Genomic DNA, 21,417 nt, shown 5'->3' on the forward strand with positions numbered 1-21,417 from the left:
ATAATTAATCCAACATTTACTCCTGTTGTCAGGTTTTATATATAAAAAAAACTTTCACAAATACTTTAGATAAAGAATTGATAGTAGTAAGCCTTAAGTAAAGAGGAGAATAACTCACAGGTCTCAGTCTGATTAATTAATTGATTATTTTATTACAAATTAGGAGGGGGAAAAAAGATAAGACTGTCTAGACTAGGAGCTTTTAATTGTACTTAATTAACATTTCGTATCTTTGCCCATTTAACGTTGAGAAAAAGAATATTTCTCTGCCGACTGCTCGGACTTAATCAGCTCAAATCTCCCAAATAGAAACACTCTGGCAAAGCTAAAAAAAAAAAAAAACAATATTTATGGGTAATATGCTGGACGTGTTGCTGCCCCATCCCCTCCTCTCCCCCTTTTTCTGCCACTCTGAAAGTCTTTTCCTACCAATTTGCTGTGTTTGCTGTGAGGAAACAAACTCTCCAACCCCAGAGGTGAAGAATCAGCCCCGACTGGAGCAGAAAGAAAGTAGCTTTTGTTTTTTTGCAGAATCATCCAGGGGCACAGAGACAGAAACAACACTTCTACCAGAGCAATAAATTGTCTATTTTCAATCCCCAGCCTCATTTTTTTTCAATTTGTTTTTAAATGCTCTCCAACTCCACTGTTAATATTCTTCTCTCTCTGCCGTGTGAAGAATCTGAATAATACCAATTACAAACAGCATTCGACGCAATCATGTCACAGTTTTGTTTAGCAGCGATGCTTTTTTGCTCTCTTGCTGCAGAAACGTTCTTATAATTGCTTCAGAGGGAGGGCTGCTTATTTCAGCCTCGCAGCGCACGATACTGACACATCCACTGTTATTAATAATGGAGCAGAGGCGCTAAATAGGATACGAGAAAAATATGCAGATTGCAGAGGGTCAGCCGCTCCCACTCTCTCTTTCACTCACACAGACTACACACACGGCGCACGCACTGTAAAAATTGCAGTGTTGCTCACAATGCAGGTAACAATACACATAGGGCCTGATCTACTGTACTAAGATCCCAGATAAGGGGCGCTAAATTGCGTGCTAGCCTACTGGTAAAATTTGGGGTGTTTTTGTCCCATAACTTGCAGAGTGTTCATGGTAGGGCTCTCAAATTTTAACACAGAGTCCCCTCATTTGTTCTCTACAAATAGCAGTACCTTAAACTTCTCAAACTATATCACATAATTCACTATTTGATGTCAAATGCAAGGAGTGCCACTGTTACAACCTACCCCACCACCAGGTTGTAGGTTGTAACACAACCTGGCGTCAATTGTAACAGTGAGAACTAAAATCTGAGACCAAACCAAAAGAAATGCATGTAAGTTTATTGTGCATGTTCCAACACTAAAACATCTTCCTATGGTTCAGTATGAACAAAAGGAACTCATCACTGATGGGTAAATGAAGAACAGTGTCAGTGGTGTGGATCCTAACATTAGAAAGCTGTCTTAAAGAACATATTCTGATAATACCAGTGAATGCTGAACATGTATGAATGGAAACCTTCAGCAGGAGGTCAGAAGCAGCTCATTCCAAGAAAGTTGGTGACAAGTTGGGGCAAACGTGCTTGGGCACGGTACGGTTGCCTAGTGTGAGTGCGCCCTTAATGACACTTAATAAAACAACAAAGATAAAAGGTGTTACAACCATCCCCACCCCTGTCAGCCATTGTTTGACCAGCTGTACCAGCATGGTGGTTTGAAATAAACATCAATGAAATGACTCGTATTTTACCTAAGAACCTGCTCTTTCATCTTATACAAGTTACCTAATTCAAACTTCTGTATCAATACTTGTCAAAATTTAGGCAATAATGCAGAGATGTACAGTAAGAGCTTTTGTCCTGGCAGGTATTATATCAATAACCGCAAAGCTGTGCCAGATAAGACTTACTGTACCTTTCAAACGCACTAAATAAAGACAGAAAAACTGCCACTGCAATCATTTTCAGGTTTGGTAAATCACATCTACTCCTGCCAATATTTTGCACGTTCCGGCAGAAACACCCATACAGTATTTATCATCAAGGCAAAAGCACTAAACGGATTGCAAGTGCTATTTTGCCCGTTTAAGAGATGCAGTCCTCGGTGCACCTAGATCAGCTTCAGCATGTGTTTGCTTTGTAGATGATCTAGAAGAAGAAGAAGTTCAGTCACGGCTGCTCTGCTTTATTATCCCACAGCAGCTTTAATGTTAAATCCCTGTTCACACCCAACGCTGCTCATAACACATAAGTGTGTACACTGCAAAAACTCAAAATCTTACCAAGAACATTTGTCTTATTTCTAGTCAAAATGTCATTTCTAGTCAAAACAAATTTAATTATACTTAAAATAAGACTCCTAGCATTTTAAAAGTAGCTTGTTTTTACTTTTTTCAAGCATATTTTCACTTGAAATAATCTGATAGTTGAGCAAGTTTTTCTTTCTTATTACAAGCACAAAAAACTTGCTTTTGCTGGCATATTTTTCTACTTATTTCAATTGAAAATTAGATTGAAACAAGTGAAAACTGTCTGAAAACAAGTTCATTTTTAGGTGATGAGTCTTATTTTAAGTGGAAAGAGTAGTAGTTTTGACTAAAATTGAGACATTTTGACAAGAAATAAGACAAATATTCCTGGAAAGATTTTGAGTTTTTGCAGTGTACGGCCCCAGACCGACAGAATGCTACAGTAATGTGTTCATTTACAGCCAAGCTCCTTTAGTAAGCATCTCTCTCTCTTTCTCTCCCCCTGTCAGTCCATCAGCCTCATTGAGAGGGGGAACCCGTCACGGAGCCTGGAGAACGTGTGCCGCTGGGCCTTCGTGCAGCAGAAAGGCGACCCTGATCACGCCGAGCACCACGACCACGCAATTTTCCTCACCCGCCAAGGCTTCGGCCCCACGGGGATGCAGGGTAAGCCCCCCCCCCCCCCCCCACACCTCCACACATACCCCCCACACCCCCACTCTCAGGAGGGACACGGCCGTGGTTCAGCCTGCAGCGTTTTGACCTGCGTGCTGCTGCTCACCCAAACACAGTTACTGTACAGCGGCTCATCCGTCATACACAGCAGCCAGATCGGCCTCTGTTTCTGCAAAAAATTTTGGGTTTAGTTTTTTTACACACACATGTTACAAATTTTTTTTAATTTTTTTTATTTGAACATTATATAACCTGCATGAACAATGGAAATGGTGAAATTAAACATTGTGCAGGAGAGGTAGAAGCCAAAAAAGGCTTATGAAAATACATCCCCATTGTAAAAAACAACAACAACAACAACAGCGGTGGTCTTCAAAGTAAGAAGATAATACAGAAATTCATAACATAAAAAATAGAAAAGAAAAAAAAACTAATTAACATAGAAAAATGAAAGATACTGAATTAATGAAAGAAAAAACAAACAAACAATTTACATAAAAAAAATTAAAGGTAAAAACTGACAGTTCCAGAAGTGTTACAAATCTTAACTAAAGAATGATTTTTTCAGTTGTTTTTTGAACAAAGCCAGTGTGGATATTGATTTTAGTGATGTAGGTAGATTGTTCCATAGGGATGGTCCTCTATATTTTAAAGTGCGTTGATTGTATGAAGTCCAACAAATCTTGGGTTGGGTGTTGTTGAAGTTGAACTATTACGCAAATGGATTCTCATTTAAGAAGCGGTTCACACAGACACACACGGGTTTCATTTGTGAATTCTGTGCAGATTCCCTTTGAATGCATTTTAAATGCGGCCATAACGACTCTTTGTGGTAAAAACATCGAGCCGTTGCCGTTGTCTGATTCCAGAGAAACATCAAGCAGTGGACAGTCAGTTTGTCCTTTATCGCCACTATCAAGTGCAAATAGCAGGAGTGATTCCGAAGCCCCGAAGCCCTTTCCTGCTTCATATTTGGCTCCTTTTTCCCCCTAATTTCTATTCTTGTGGGTGCAGACCTGGGCACGCTGGAATTTGAAGGCAATTTGCACCGTCTGCCAGATATTGACTGGCCTGCCCTGCTCCGACTCTCTCCGCCGCCGCAGCCAAACTGAAAGCAATGAGAGCAACTAACTGGCCCGAAGTCGACACTATTAAAGCCTCCACTTGCTTTATGCCTTTTTCTTTTGTTTGGCTCCTTGAACAACAGCTGCGTTTACTTTCCACTCTGCAGTCGAGGATCGTGCTTTGGCCCGAATCTGCTCATACTTTCCTATTCTGTGGAGACAAAGTGGAAGGAATTAATAAGTGGCAGCACGCAGAAATGTGCCAGGCACGTTTTGTCCTACCTGAGGTGATTACAGACTCGTCCGATACACTCAGATTTACTGAATGCATTCATGTTGGGGGCTGATAATTTGAAAATACAGAGAGCTGCTGCGTCTTTGTGCGTCCCGCTGAATGCCTTCGTTAATGATCCCAGCAATAAAACACGTTTATCAGTCGCACGTCGTCCTTTGTGCAGAAGCGGGGACTCGTATCTCCGAGGTAAAAACTGCTGCGGTGTAGATGAGTTTGTTTGTGCTGTGAGCCGAAGTTACAAGGATCAGAATCAGATTTGTTTGGACTCGAGGAACAAAAAGCAGCGAGTTTCACAGCAGTAAAGTGCTGCAATCAGCCCCAGTAAACCCCTCTGTGCCGCTGCCACGACAACAATAGTCAAATTTCCAATTTGCTGGTTACAGTTGTATCGGTGCGGTGGTTTGATGTGACTCATCGCTGGATGTGGATGCTTTTTTTTACACTTCCAATGGCTCCTCAGCTAATAATTCAACCCAAAAAGCCACTGTGATTTAATCGGCCTTAAAGGGATACTTCACCCAAAATCAATCATTCACCGATTTTCTACTCACCGTCATGCCAAGGAAGGGTTTGGAGAACTTTCAAAGTCGTCAAAAAGCTTTTGGAGTTCCAGGGGGGGTCCGGCTGGCAACAGATTTTCATATAATGGCGGCGGATAGAGTTCACTTTTGAATCGTCCAAAAGATACCTCCATACTGCTCGTCTGCACTGACCCAAGTGTCCTGAAGCCGCCACATGAAAAAGTTTTTGGGAAAAAATTAATGTGATCTCTGTTTTTAGCCTTGTTGTAGCAGTAGCTCCCAGTGGCTCTGTTGATGTTTGTGCGCAAGATTTACTGTGAGATGTTCATTCATCGTTGTAAAACATTAGATGTATGATGTAAACATGGAAGAATATCTCGCCGCAAATCTCGCGCATGTTGCGAGAGCCACTGAGCCACTGTGGCTTCAGGACACTTGGGTCAGTAGGACGAGCAGTATGGAGGTATTTGGATGTTTCATAGTGTGTGTTTTGGACGATTCAAAAGTGAACTCTATCCACCGCCATTATATGAAAATCCGTTTCCAGCCGGACCCCCCCTGGAACTCCTAAAGCGTTTTGATGATTCTGAAAGTTCTCTAAACCCTTCCTTGGCATGACGGTGAGGAGAAAATTGGTGAATTATTGATTCTGGGTGAAGTATCCCTTTAAAACGTGTCCTCTGAATGATGCAGCCCCTGAATTGGGACATGGTGTACATCCAGTATATGATCTATAAAGGAAGTGTGGAGACTAAGGAACCATTGCCATGGAAACCATACAGAATAATGAAACATTTGGTCATAAGTCACTTACTTTATTGTCCTCCTGTCAAGAGATGAATGGATCTTCACCATGAAACCTTCGCCTGAATTCATTTAATATTCAACCAGCTCATTATTTATCATCATCAGTCACCTTTCAATCTTTTAAGTGACTTATCTTTGCCCACACACCAGATGTTGTTTGCAAATCCGGTAACAAATACAGTGTAATGTACTGTAGGCTACACAGCCATGAATTCATACATGAGATGACAGGTCATTAAGATTTGGGTGAATAAACAGGCTGCCAGTGAGCTGGGAGGCAGCAGTCATTTTTAATTGGGTGGCATAAACAGAAAAATCTAATATTTAGCAAATATGTATTTTTCTTTCCATTTTATTTAAGACCACACACCGTAATAATCTGTGTAATATGTGAAGTTACTTCACTCCAGGTTGTTCAGGTGTGAACATACAGTAACATCAGGTCCAGGGGCCTCACACCCGCCTCGAGCGGCTCCAACGGGCTGTTGAATTATACATTTTGATTTCTGAGTTGACCTCAAGTGTGAAGTGCAGTAGACTTCTGTGATGTGTGGTTGTCATGGAAATGTGAGCTGAGGCGGTACATGGACGGAGCGGTGATGTCTCCCAGCAGGAGGAATGAGACCGTCTCTGTGTCCGGATTCTTTCACTGCGCTCATGTTGTCGGGGAAATTTAATTATTCATGTTCATCCTGTGCTTTTGTATCGCCGTCAATAAGAGGCCAGAACATACAGCACAGTGACACGTTGAGGGTGAATGTAACGATGTAAAGATGGCTGTGACCTCACCAGCAGGTTTCTGACTCCGCCCCTAACCCCCTACCTACGTAAACTGTACATGGTTAAAGAGGTGGGGCATGTGTGGGGACGGCTCGTGCCAAACCAAAGAAGGTTTAGAAACAAGTCACCCCACGAGTCAGTTTCCTGTATCTGTGTGTCATGTAGCTTTCTCCATGACTCCGCCCCCTTTAGGAGACCAACAGACTATGACTCCGCCCCCTATAGGAGGCCAGCAGACATGACTCCGCCCCATTTAGGAGACCAACAGACTATGACTCCGCCCCATTTAGGAGACCAACAGACTATGACTCCGCCCCCTTTAGGAGACCAACAGACTATGACTCCGCCCCATTTAGGAGGCCAGCAGACATGACTCCGCCCCCTTTAGGAGGCCAGCAAACCGTGACTCCGCCCCCTTTAGGAGACCAGCAGTCCATGACTCCGCCCCATTTTAGGAGGCCAGCAGACCGTGACTCCGCCCCCTTTAGGAGACCAGCAGACCATGACTCCGCCCCCTTTAGGAGGCCAGCAGACTGTGACTCCGCCCCCTTTAGGAGACAGCAGACAGTGACTCCGCCCCCTTTAGGAGACAGCAGACCGTGACTCCGCCCCCTTTAGGAGACCAGCAGACCATGACTCCGCCCCCTTTAGGAGACGAGCAGCATCAGCCGGTCTTGAGTCCATTGACTCCAATGGGAGAAGTGAACATGAACACAGTTTATGGTCGTTCTTTTGCCCCATAGTTACCAAAGTAAGTAAAGAACCCTTCACAGCTTGTAAACAGTGTGATGTATTTCGGGGGTGGGGCTTAGCTGGAGGCAAAACATCTCAAAAGCTCTAACTTGTAAACGCTGGTTAGCATGTTTTAAACGGACAGTTTTTTCAAGAATGGACCAGAAGGAAAACGCATATTTTAGTGAATATGTTAGTACACCCACCTTCAGAGACCGTGAGTGTTATTATATAAAAGTTGACTCCAGACCGCCATATGTGCCCCCCCCGTTATCAGCATTAAGGCAGACACAACAAGTCCGTCCACCTTCATCACTTATTAGTCCCCCGGTAACGTTTCTGTTGAGTTGTGATTTCCTGCAGCGCATGTGTTGAACATTAATGAGGCTGTTTTTTCTGAATTTAAAGCGAAAAGCAACGTTTGATGTCTGAAGCTGCAGTTTTTCCAGTTTTTCTTCACTCGGGTTGTTATAAAGCAGCGTTCAGGAGTCAGGATGCAGTGAGACTGACAGTATATTAAGTTCATAGTTAGTGAGGTCACCGCCTTCTCCTAAGAAAACACATTCCCTGCATGACTAATCAGCAGTCAGTGCATGCCTGCACACTGTACATGAACACAACACGGCCCTGTAGCCTACTTACTGTGCATACAAAGCGTTTTATCTTCCTTATCCTCCCCACATCGCCTCATATATAAAATACTTTATCGGGTTAAAATACTAAAAGGACATGTGAGTTATATTCTCTTCCCAGTGGATCAGGCACAGATGGAAAAAGGTCAGTGTTTGTGTTTTGATGTGCAGCGGGCGACGCCTCGATTTCACACAGGCGTCGGGAGAATTGAAGTGTCAGTAACGGGCGAGAAGATCATTGCGTGACTTCTTCTCTTTATGAAAGGACAGAAGATGCCGCCGCGCCGCCCGGTCCCTCGGCGAACGCTCGGTAATTGAACCGAGCTTGAAGCCGCATCAAAACATTTTACCCACAAGATTAAAACCAGTCAGGCGACGCCGTCCTGTCCTGTCCCGTTCTGGAGTCAGTGACAATACGGTGTGGGCTTGTTTTTCACACCTGGGCTGCCTGGCTGTCAGTGTGTGGTGCTTTACGCTTCTTAATAGAGACTGAAATAAAGGAACGCAGCACACAATTTCATTCTTTATCTTCATTTTCATGCCGTGTTAACACATGGTGTGAATGGAAACGGTTTTCACCTGTCAGGTTAAAAAAAAATATGAGCCATATGAAAAAAACAGATCCGTAACTGTATACTTTATATCAGGTGTCCTCAATATTTTTCAGCCTGGTTGCTACATTTGAAAACCAAAAGAGGAACAGTTTTCTCTGTGCTGTTTTTGCACCATTAGAGTTTTAGTTTCACTTTCATTTTAAAACAAATGCTTTGAAGCTGGTTTTCCTCCACACCAACAGTTATTTCCCAAAAGCAGAGAGACAAATTTACTGGCCCAATTGAATCCTTCTTGGCACATTTACTGTCTGGCTCCTGATGCAGACTTCTTTTTTTCTTTTTCTTTTTTTTTATATATATATACAGACTCGCTTTTGTTTAATCAATTTCAAGCTAAAAAAAAAAAAAAATCTATTTGCAGAAGTGAATCAACAGCCGCTGCCTTTTTTCGTTGTTGTTGTTGTTGCTATTTTGAGTGAAATATGACAATTCCCACGCGGAGCAGGATCGGTTTTCTTTGATGCCATCAAAGACATTAGGACATGATTGTCTCCATGGCTTCCTGTACTGCAGGACTCCCAGGACCATTGAGAGGCTGAATTGCTTCAGTGTTGTCTGGGGGAAAACATCTCACAATCACTTCATTGCCCCCCCCCCCTCCCCCAAGCTGATAAGCAATATGTCATTAAGGCCGCGCCGCTCCAGTGTGACTTGTTTTGAAATGGGATCATTTTCACAGGGGAGGCTTAAGAAAACAAAGCAAGCGAGCACATTTCACCTGGCGGACAGAGAACGGACAATCAGAGGTTGATAGAAACGGTTGATGGTGAAGGTGGAATAGAAACGCTGCCTCCGTGAAGCTAATCCATCAAACAACACTGGGATAAACACCACAGACCTGTTCCATGATGTTAGATCCTTACTCAAGGTTGTGATGCTAGCTCTCCTAATCCCTCAGTTAATTAACATAAGACACCCTTTACTAAACACATCTTTGGTCCTTTGCCAAGATAAAAAAAAAAGAAAAAACACCTCAAATGTCATTGCAGCTCATGCGTAGACAGGTCAGAAAACGCCGTCCTTGAAATGAAAGATGTATTTTCCGGCTTTAATCATGTTTCCACATGTTAATTGTTCATTTATCTGTTGATATTTGCCAAATTCATGTCAGAAAGTTATTATCTGAGTATTTGATCTTCCCTAAAACAATTTTAATGCGTTTGATGACTCATCCTGCACTCAGGGGCGGTTCTTTGCATCCAATTAGCATCCATTAGTTGTCACAACCTCTGAGCTGTAATGAGCTAGTCCTGTCCAGATGGCTCACCCAACGCTGCTACCCAATGACACGGCATCAACACACGGGCGCCATCTTGCTTCGGTCCGCTCGCTCCCTCAGAGCATTAAGCCTCTGGTGCATGTTTGACTAAAATAACCAGAAGTTCTGCAGTTTTTGACTGATTTTCAAATGATTTGGGTTGTTAAGAAGTTCAGAAATGCAGTTATACATACTTTAAGATCCAGTGTGAAATAATTGGCAAGGTTTATTGGCAAAATCTGAATATACTACCCATTAATAGTATTTGTATAAGTGTATAATCGCTATAAAATAAAAGTTTTTGGTTTTCGTATTACTCTTTTATCTTTTATCTACATATAGCAAGGGTCTTGCTTTAAAGAGTGTCGGCGGTGGCGGTGTTTATACATGCAACACGATTGGCTACCAATCAATATCTTTGACATGTCCCTCCATAGCTTCGTGTTTTTATCAGAAAGGTGTAATCATGCGAAAGCTGCTTTGCGCTGTCTTTAAGTTGTGAGGAACTTCCATCTGTGGAGACTTAACATCAGCTCTGCAGAGGCGTTTCGTACTGCGAGGTGAGAAATATCTCCCTTCTTTTTTTCTTTTTTCTAAAAATGCACTGAATTGATTGAAAATGGGGCACATTGTTCGCACAAGTGTAGACACGCTCTCAAAAAAACCCTCAAAGAAAAATGAGCTTCTACATGTATAATAGCTGTAAAATGCCACACAGTTATTTCAGGCTCTAGAAGTCATGTCACATTCGTTTTCTGCCCAGACAGTTTGAGGTGAGTGGCAGCCGGAGGACTCCCGGGGCTCGGACTGACACGAAACTCCCGTGGTTCAATCATCGTGTATCAAAGATGAGAAACAGTGTTAGAGAATCTGTGTGGGATTGAAAAGTTGAAGGTCTGATCTGAGGGCCGTGATTAAGGAGCATTTTCGCAGAGAAATGTCAAATTACGCGCCCAAATATTCTGTCACACGTCTGGCGTTGGCAGCAGCGGCCAACCTGTTGACAGTGAGATGACTGTGGAGTAATCATGAGACGATCGGCCCTGATGGAAACATGAGGCCCAGGAGGACACGCTGATTTCAGTCCTTCTCCTGCACAACATCATGAAGCATGAAGAAAATAAGAACCGACCGCCTGTAGTCTCTGGCCTTCATGCTGCCTCCAACAGTTTACTAATCCTGTTTTCCAGCTTGCTTGGAACATCAATGTGACACATTGGAAAGAAAACTCATCGACTGATGCTGAGATGAGCGTCAAAAGTGGATTTATATGCATTTTGAAAGAACACTTATAAACGGCAGCAGCCAATTTTGGTGTAAAAATGCTGTGATGTGCGTTGTAGTCCCTTTAGTTTTAGGAGTAGTTTCATTACCTTTAATTGTCTGTGCAAGCTATTTTTAGAACAGCGGAGCAGAGCCGCGAGCTGTTCAGAGCTACGCTACGGAGGCTAATGGGATTTCTTGGTTTCCCTCATCAAACTAATCAAATACACAATCCAACAACTCCAAAACGCTCTGGTGGACAAGTTGTGACCTGCACATTCACCACGCTATGAGATAATAACAGAACGTTACCAGACAGAGTTGTTTTATAGGTAAATTCAGAGACTGCTTGCTGAAAAACTGTCTCCGATGGGAACAAGCATCAGCGGTTTTACATGAATTGGCCTCCATAGCGTAGCTCTGAGCAGCTCACAGCTCTGCTCCACTGTTCTAAAAATAGCTTGCACCGACAATTAAAGGTAACAAACTTACTGCTAGATTATGGCAATGGGCCAATTTACCAAAATGTTGAACTATCCCTTTAAATGTTCCTGGAAGACCAAGTTACTGGATTTTAAATAGTTATCAGGGATGATTAATTCTCTATTTAGAGCTGACAGACCTTCTATTGTATGATCCATGGATGATCGTCTTGGCCTTATTACTTATTACTTATCCTACATAATAGAATCGAATAAAGCTTTATTGCCACCATATTAACACACATATATCATAGCTTACTTGATGTATTTGCGTTAAATAGATGGGTATTATTACACGTGAGAAAGAGAGTGCAGGCAGAGGAATATTGCTAGTTAAGTGTCAGTGTGTATTGCCCAGGGAAAGAAAGTGTTTGTCAGTCTGGCGGTGCAGTCTCTCATTGATCTGTGGGCAGAAGGTTGAACAGGTGATCAGCTGGATGGGAAGAGTCCTTCAGACTGGATCCAGCGCTGCACTGCAGAGGCAGCGGGAGGGACAAAGGGGGCAGCCGATGATCCTTTTGGCCGTATCAATGACCCTGTGCAGAGTCTTCTTTCCTGTCTGCTGTCGTACTCGCAGCAGCGTCTGGTTGAGCCGTTGTTTCTGTTGTTTTATTTAATGCAGTGACTCGTGATTGATCCTGACTTCTGTCCTGTTAGACGTTGCTGTTGTTAGGCTGCTGTCGTGTCGGATTTCGTCTTTTTGCTGATTTTGATGGCTGAATTTGACGACGCAGAAAAAAATTACAAGACACTGATACACTTCATATGATTCTCTGCAAACAAATACATAAATGGTTTCTGAACAAATAAATCCCAGGTTAATTCAGATTTTACAGATTTGTTTCAGCAGCACATTTGAATCAGTCAAACAGCCTGGAGGTAGGAAACTCATACAACGTTTGTTCAGAAATTTGCAGATTGATGTCCATAAGGATCAATGAGTTTATTTTTAAGTCCGGACAGAGCATTACTGTACTGTATCTGTGGCATTGGGCCAAATGTATATTAGCCATGCTGTGCCAGAATCCATACTCCCTGCCGTCTGTCCATGTCTGTTAGCATGTGGCTCATCTCCTCTAAAATATAAATGCATGTGTGTGTGTGGTTTGGATCTGTATAATGTGAAACAAGATGAATGTGACTCCATTAAGTTGCAGCCTCAGTGGGCGTGTGTTACTGTCAATAGAGCGACAAAGCAGCAGCAGCAGCAGCAGCAGCACAGAGGGAGGACTGAACCAGGAAACGCATGTTTATTCTAATTTTGGCACAGTCGAGGGAGACATCTGCAGCTTCCCTGCTGCTGTCACTTACTAATGTCAACAACGGGGCCTCAGCCACTGATGCAACATCTTGCAAACAAAGTGTCGAAGCCGCAAGTGAAAATATAAGTTTTAATAATGATTAATAATTATGATGCTGACGAAAAATGAACAGCACTTCCTTCCTTCCTCCCTTCCTTCCTTTCCCCTTCCCCAGTCCCCTGTGGCGCCTCCTGGTCCTGTCGTCTTCATATTATCTGTTTCCTGTTCCAGCGACACGTCATAGTATCTTCACAATCGTGATGTGTGTGTGTGTGTGTGTGTGTGCGTGTGACACATAAAACACACAGAGTGAACTCACACATATTCATTATACACAGATTTGTCCTAGTTAGAGCGTCCTCCACTGCCTCAGGAGGTTGAAGATTTAAAACGTTATATTTGAAACTTTCCCAAACGGCGTCAGAGTTTTTGACGATCTACAGGCATGAAGGAATATTTCAGCGATACGAAATAGTTGATAACAACAACATCTGTTAATTATCTCAACTAACTCGCAACATTGATTTTGGAAATTAAAGCTCTTGAGTGTAATTTTTCAAAACTTTGATCTCTTTTCACTTCAATTGCAATGTAGCAGCTGTACAAATATTAGCAATTGTTCAGTTCCAACTAATTTGCGAATCCACATATTGTGTTTTTGTTGTTGTTGTTGTTCAAGGAAATCTTAATAATGAGCATCTGTCATTTACATTACATTTACACAATCTATATTTACCATACATATTTAAAGATTTTTCTTATATTTCATTATCGTATTAGTTTGTATTTGCATATACTTATCTTTATTTTTATTTTTATCCTGTAACCTGTTTCCTCAGCAACTGTAACATAACAGAATTTCATTCCAATATAAATGTTATAGGCCTACAGGCTAGAATGTCATTTAAGCATCAAACCAGATTAATACTTACTAGTGCTTATTTAGTTTTTTAAATGTGCATTGGACTACATTTGGGTGTACATTTACCTCTGCTGTGTATTTTTACATGGTAAACCAGATTTCAATGTTTAATACCCAAAGGCAAACATCAAGCAAACATGCTAATGCCAAGTCACGTTACCTTATTAGCAAGTGATTAGCTTGAAATACGCAACTTGGCTGATTTGACTGGCCATTAGCATTAGCATTAGCATTAAGCACAATTGTAGAATAAAGAAACAAGTCACTTCAACAAACTTCATCCCTGTACTCACCACTCAAATCTTATACTGAAGTTAGCATGCTAACCAGCGAGCCACCAGCCGCCTCACCAGTCTCCATGAGTCATCATGGCTCATCATGACTCACCTTTAATCTGCCCTGAGAACGTAGCACTGTGCAGAGTCTATATAGACAGTATATATTACAATCTATTTCTTCATAACAATGTTAACAATGGCTGCAGCTATGATGAAGTGACCATTACCACCTCCACTCAGCAAGACGCCAAGATTAGCAGCAGAGAAACTCACAAATAGTCCATTCAAAGCTCCACTGAGCTTGACTCCCTGTGGTCTTATTATATATAAAGGCTGTCTTATGATACGACTGAAAGCAGGTGAGGTGGTAAAGAGGTCACAGCTTCTGGGATGATTTTTATTCTCCGCTTCCATGTTTTAAAACTTGTTCAGAGGAAGTTTCATCTTTCTTTCCAGTAGCTGCACCGCAAAAACTCAAAATCTTACCAAGAATATTTGTCTTATTTCTAGTCAAAACAAATCTAATTCTACTTAGACTCATCACATTAAAAAGTAGCTTGTTTTCAGACACGCTTTTCTATCAAGTATATTTTCACTTGAAATAATTAGAAAAATCTGATAGTGGAGCAGGTTTATTATTAGAAGCACAAACAATTAGCTTTGACTGACAGATTTTTCTACTTATTTCAATTGAAAATTGGTTTGAAACAAGTGAAAATGATCTGAAAACAAGTTAATTTTTAGGTAATGAATCTTATTTTAAGTGGAAAGAGGTTAGTTTTGACTAGAAATTAGGCATTTTGACAAGAAATACGACAAATAGCCTATTCTTGGAAAGATTTTGAGTTTTTGCAGTGTGTCTCTCAGTTATTTGCAGTTTGGTTGTGGAGCCATGTGTAGCTTCATGGCTGCAGACGTTGTGATGCAGTTAACAAGGACACTTCTTCCCAGTGTGAATTTATTCCACATCAATGCTGTATTGTTATGAAGATAAATGGACTTAACAACCATTCAAAAGGCTTTACACTACACCACAATACACTGCTACCTATCCACACACTCATTCATACAACACTGGTTCTATAGCTCGAAGTTCATTTTCTTATCCAAGGACGGTTTGACACGTGAACTGGAGGAGCTGGGAATCGAACCACCTCTCTCACCTCCTCCACCTCTCGAGTGAAAGATGAAGTCTAGTAGATTGAAAAGTAGAAGGTTGTGTCTGATCACGTCCTGAGGGCTCGGAGGGTTTGCTATAGCGATTTCAGACGGTTTATTGCTTTTTCACTATACAGTAGATGTGCCACTGTCAGTCAATTATATCCCGAGGTTTCTGACGACGGTGATTGGATTCAGTGGTGAAGGTTACTCTGTCCACTTTTTTTCAGATTAAGAAAACTGTATTAAACCGTGGTTGAACAGTAGGCTTTGTCTAATATGAATGTATGATAATTTCTTTCATAGAGTTTTGATTTTATCTCGTCGGCTTCTTTGCATTTGAATTCATCCAGTACTGAGCAGTTTCTCTTTCTGATGGATCCCTCGGGTACGCTGTGTTTCAGATTGGTACAGTAATCTGTCTGCTCTAGTTTCCATATGATACTTTATGTACTTTGTTTCAGTGTTTTATTCAGCCATGTTTGAACAAAAAGAACCAAACGTCTTGATTGTAAAAGTGTACACTGTGTTTCAGATTGGTACAGTAACCTGTCTGGTCGAGTTTCCATATAATACTTTGGTAACACTGCTTAATAATATACATATTAGCTTACTAGCTCCTTATTAGTAATTATTAAGAACGTATTAACACCTTATTCTACCTCTATTACACCATGAATTAAGATTTTTCCTGATATTAACTCCTAATTATTGCTTATTCATTGTAAATTAATGCATTAATGCTATACTAATTCAGAGTGATAAAGGACGAATTACTGTTCTTGTGCTGCTGCCCCTGTACAAGGCCCCAATAACCCACTGGTTATTCACATCATTATTCAGAAACAACAATGCAGTAATTTACAATGAATAAGCGATAATAAGGAGTTAATATCAGGAAAAATCTTAATTCATGGTGTAATAGAGGTAGAATAAGGTGTTAATACGTTCTTAATAATTACTAATAAGGAGCTAGTAAGCTACTTATATGCATATTAATAAGCACCTAGTTAATGGTGAATATGTGTTCCCTAATCTAAAGTGTTACCGATACTTTACGTACTTTGTTTAAATGTTTTATTCAGCCATGTTTGAACAAAAGGAGCCAAACGTCTTGGTTGTAAAAGAGTAAAATAAGATCTTTAAACACTTTGGTGTTTTGTGTTGTTGTTTTTAACCGTCCTGTCTCCTTGTGTCCGTCAGGTTACGCTCCGGTAACGGGGATGTGCCACCCGGTCCGCAGCTGCACGCTGAACCACGAAGACGGATTCTCCTCGGCGTTCGTGGTGGCTCACGAGACCGGACATGTGTAGGTTCCTCTTCTTCTACTTCTGCTTATTGTTGTTCTTGTTCTTCTTGTTGTGGTCCTTCTTCTTCTCCTCCCCCTCCTCCTTCTCTTCCTCCTCCTCCTCCTCCTCCTCCTTCTTCTTGTTCTCCTTCTCTTCCTCCTCCTTCTTGTTCTCCTCCTCCTTCTTCTTTTTATTCTCCTTCTCCCCCTCCCTCTTCTTCTTCATCTTCTTGTTCTCCTTCTCATTCTCCTTCTCCTCCTCCTCCTTCTTGTTCTCCTTCTCCTCCTTCTCCTTCTTCTTTGTATCCTCCTTCTTGTTCTTTTTCTTTTTCTTTTCCTCCTTCTCCTTCTTCTCCTTCTCCTCCTCCTTCCTCTTCCTGAGGTGTCGTTGTGTTCAGTCCGCCCACGGAGTCAGCTGTGCCCCCCCCCCCCCCGGACTGGAAGATGTTTATTTTATTTGGGTTTTAGGTTTTTACCTCGGAGTGGCCAACTCTCTATTAATCCTATCTTGATTAGCGAGGGTGACCGCAGGTGCTCGTCCTGTAGGATCTCAACTCTCTGATGCACACAGACCAAACCCTACTAGCCCATCATCACCGCAGCACTGACTGAATCTCTGAGGTCCTGCTCATCAAGCTTGTAACGGGCCGGCGCGGTTGTTAAAAAGACTCATATTTTCGCGCGGCTCGAACCAGCGCGTCCACACCGGCCGAGTTGTGCCGTCCATGCTCACTTAGCCCAAAAGAACAGCTAGGTAGCCCAGTCCAGAGAGCAACAAAGAGGAACAGAGAGGGACAGCAAAGTAACAGGTGTGTCTCTGTGTCTGTGTCTGTGTGTGTGTGTGTGTGTACCTGCATAGAAGGCTGAAAATCTCAGGACATGTCTGATCCAACTATCTCAGTATAAAGCTAAAGCATGTGTGGGCCTTCTGTCATATAGATATCTGACAGTGGCCCCAGCTATCAAGATAGAGATGAGAATAGGGCAGAAGTGTGGAAGAAGACAGTGTGGCCTGAAAGAGCTTGTCACCGGCCGGTCCAGGCCAAAAGACTTAAAAAATGAGTTTTGTTTTTGCTCTCCAGCCACAGCTCCACACTAGACCAGTTCTGAGTTCAGTTTCATACACTTAAGCCATTCTTGCAATGATAGGAACCTCAGTCAGTAGGTAAATCTGCTTTAAAAAAAATAAATAAATAAATGTGAAGCAATATTGTCATTTCCCTCTATTTTTCCTCAGAGTACAACCAGAATGCCTCAAATGTGTTAAAGTGGGGATCCATAATAATCCATATTTATGGGGATTCATAATAATAAACTAAACTACACTACATTAGACAGTAAATAGTTTGGAAAAAGTACGCCCCCCTGAAAAAATGTAATGCCCCCCCTTTAATTTGTTTCTGCAGCCGGGTCTGGTTGTGTTGCGGTTCCTTCTGCTCAGCACCACGGCGACCGTCTCCCTGCAGCGTTTCTTCTCTATACAAAGCGACACCTTGTGAGACCTTTAAGCAGTTCGGCCTCGAGCGCTTTGACAACAAACACGTTCTTCGCCTTTATCGAATCTCACGGTTTGTTTATCGAACACACGTCCAAATAAAAAGACGAGGACTCAGCCACCGTTTTGTAATGTGTTGGTGTCGGCCAGTTCACCCGTCACCACGTGTGTAGTCCACTCCACACTGCCTGCAACATGTTTCACCTCTGAAGTGAAGTTCAGAAAAAAAAAAAAAAAAAAAAAAAACGGCGCCAAAACTCCCTCGCCGGAGACGCAGCAGGCGAAGTTACTGAACCCTGCGATGAGCGAGTCGCTGGAAATATCACAAATGAGCATTTATGTTTATTCACTGACTGAGAAAATGCTTGACAACACGATGAACGGAAGCGTCAGACTGAATCAGGGTTGTGTCACTAGGCAACTGTCGCATCAAGTGGAAACACAAAGGCTTTAATGTGTGACCATCAAAACGTATACAGGTTGAACTCGTGATGCTCACAACAATGAAACAGGAAAAAAAAGACTCAGACACATCGACAGGCTGCATCTAAATTCACTTCATTAGTATTCATGCACATATTGTACAATATTTTGGCCCCGGATGGTACAAGTTCATTTAGGGTGTGTGCAGGGAAATAACAAACTCTTAAGCTGTAACAGTAAAACCTCTGTTTTTTTTAGTTTTTATTATGGATCCCCATTATACATCTGTGATGTGAAGCCAAAGCCTTGTGACTCATGTAAAAACAGAAAGTCCTGGCTATTGACAACTGTCATAAAATATTAATATAAAAGCTCTAAGGCAGGTTTTGTTTAGCAATGATGCTAACAAGGCAGAAGAAGCCATTTGTGCAGTCTTGTCTCTTCGTACCGACCGTGATTGGAGGAGGAGGAGGAAATATCAGGGAGCTCCACCAGCCTGCATGACCTTCATATTTTGGCATTTTCAAATGTTCTGTTTTTCAGTGTCAAAAAAAATGTTGGGGAATCGACTTGTGGATCTGCCTCAACTGTGTAGGAGCCTGACGTCAGCCAACGACAATTTCATTCAGTCAGTCAGTCAGTCAGAAAACTTTGTGGTAGCACTTTATAATAAGCACACACTATTAAGCATTAGTTAAGCATTAATAAATACTGAATTCTTCATTCATATGAATGAATACACATTAGTATGTAGTTTATATACATAATACAGTTAGTGCTGATCAATGATGAGTAAAACATTTTTAACTGTGTTAATAAACTACATATTAATGAGTATTCAAATGATTAATTCAGTAATTAATGCTTAACTAACGCTTGATAGTGTGTACTTATTATAAAGTGTTACCAACTTTATTATCATAAAAGCACACATACGTAACACATAACAAAGTCACAGCACCACCTGTGTGTCCAGTACGTATTACAACATTACATTATGTAAAAGTAAGTAAGTAATCTTTATTTATACAGCAATTTTCTCAGATTAAGATCACAAAGTTCTTCACAAATAAAATACAACAAATAAAAACAGCAGCAAATAAAACACAAATAAAAGAGAGTAGCAGTTAGTTTTCCCTATAGGGGGCCATAAACAATACTGTAGTAGCATCTTCTCTGAAGGCATCGACACAAACTGTCCCGAAAGGATGTGGTCAGGATGCCCGATGATACCGAAGCCAAGTCGCTCAACTGAACTCCCATCCAACTGTCTGACAGTCATTCAGCGGCAGATGACCAATCCTCACTTCCATCTGTGAACTGGACGACGCCTGCAAAAGCTGAAATTCTGACTCTAAAATGAGTTGTGCACCTAAAAAAGCTTAAAAAAACACACACACACACCCAGTGATGATGTGTTATATCCACTGTTAAACGTAAGGATGTCTACTGAGTGCGGTGCCCTTGAAAACCCTCTGAAAGGAAGAAACAAAGAAAGTTTTGAGGACGGCGTCAGATGAGCTGCAGTAGCTACACAACAATAAACAGGTCACATCAGGCTTGATTTTCCACTTTCTTGCTCCTTGCAAGCTATTTAACGTTTTCAAAAAAGAAAAGAAGCAATTATTTCTCCCAGGATGACGCTGTTGCTGATTCAAGTGCTTCAAACCAAACTTTTGAAATAAGCTCAGTGGAAACGGCAGCAAGGCAACAGAACAGAAATAATCAAAATTCCCCAGAACCACAAACAAACATGACTTTTATTTTTATTTTTTTTCTAATCAGGCAACTTTTCAACAGCAACTGCAAAAAAAAAAAAAAATCCAAGCAGGCGAACAGAGTACAAAGAGCCAGGCCGAGGCAAAATCCAAAAAACACAAACACCATCAGGACCGAAACGGGGCAGGCAGGCAGGCAGGCGGAGATCAGAGCAGTGGAAAGCTGAGGCTCATGGCAACAAGACAATCTGGCAGCGAGAGTGGAAACACGCTGGTGTGTTTACACTCTGCACCCGGGGAGCTAACGAGGTGAGCGAGGACGACCAGGAGGAGGTCAGGTGATGCTACAGGTGCAGGGGTCAGACTTTAAAACAATCGGGTTGAACCGGTGGGATGGAGTTAAAGGGAAAGTTCACCCAAAATTCCAATTGCACTCATTATCTAGTACTCACCCTCATGTGGACTAAGGGCTGGGAGAAGTTTCAGAGTCCTCCGTGGCTTCTCTGAGTTACAGGGGGTCTCGGCGTAGCAGTGCATGTCCATATAACGGTTGCAAATGGATACCAACTGTCTTCGTAACAAAAAGACACAACAAAAAACATCCAAATACCTCCATGCTGCTCGTATGTAATGTCCATCTTGTATTGAAGCCCCGAAATGCGAAATTGTTCTGAAAAAAATTATCGCACGAGATTTGGACGAACCAGGAAGAGGAGCTTCTGCTACAAACAAGCTTGAAAAATAGACTTATTAAATTTTTTTCGGAACAATTTCGCATTTCAGGGCTTCAATACAAGACGGACATTACATACGAGCAGCATGGAGGTATTTGGATGTTTTTTGGTGTGTTTTTGTTACGAAGAAAAGTTGTATCCATTTGCAACCGTTATATGGACATGCACTGCTACGCCGAGACCCCCTGTAACTCAGAGAAGCCACGGAGGACTCTGAAACTTCTGCAATTTGAATTTTGGGTGAACTATTCTTTTAAACAGACAGGAGCTCAAAATTACAACGCTGATGGAGGGAAAGTGAAGGCATCGTTCAGCAGGAAGCAGCTGAGGCCAGAGACGCCCGGACCACCGAACGATGTGAGGATTTCATCTTCAGGGATCGATAGAAGAAACATATAAAACACACACACACACACCCACACACAGAAAGAGAAAGAGAAAGAGCTGGGGAATCCTTTGAATTTAATTTCAAGATTAAACCATTGTAGAGGAAAAAGAGCGATAACCAAAATCCTGAGACAGACGCTTTAAGCCTCTGCTCTGAAGAACAGTGAAGTGGAGGGAATAAAGAGGACGTTTTCAAGTCTTAAGTGTTTCCTCAGATGAGACGATAAACGGCTCCAAGAGGCACAACACAGGCTTATCGTAACGTCCTGCCAGCGAGGCGCTGCAGATTAGATCCTGCTGGGATACACAGATATTTAACAGGAGAAAGAAACTCCC

The 21,417-nt window shown here is 41.9% G+C and overlaps 1 protein-coding gene across 1 annotated transcript in view; it reads left to right on the forward strand.

Moving 5' to 3' along the window:
* The window catches only part of adamts3 (ADAM metallopeptidase with thrombospondin type 1 motif, 3), a 222,104-nt gene that overhangs the window by 133,932 nt on the left and 66,755 nt on the right, over positions 1 to 21,417 (forward strand). Inside the window, exons 9-10 of the mRNA XM_085785926.1 lie at positions 2,764 to 2,920; positions 16,240 to 16,345. Coding sequence (XP_085642052.1) covers positions 2,764 to 2,920; positions 16,240 to 16,345 — 263 coding nt within the window. The remainder of the gene's footprint in view (positions 1 to 2,763; positions 2,921 to 16,239; positions 16,346 to 21,417) is intronic.

Source organism: Trachurus japonicus, chromosome 9 (genome assembly GCF_045865225.1).
Source record: "Trachurus japonicus isolate A0001 chromosome 9, Traja_1.0".
In the NCBI taxonomy this organism is placed as follows: Eukaryota; Metazoa; Chordata; class Actinopteri; order Carangiformes; family Carangidae; genus Trachurus; species Trachurus japonicus.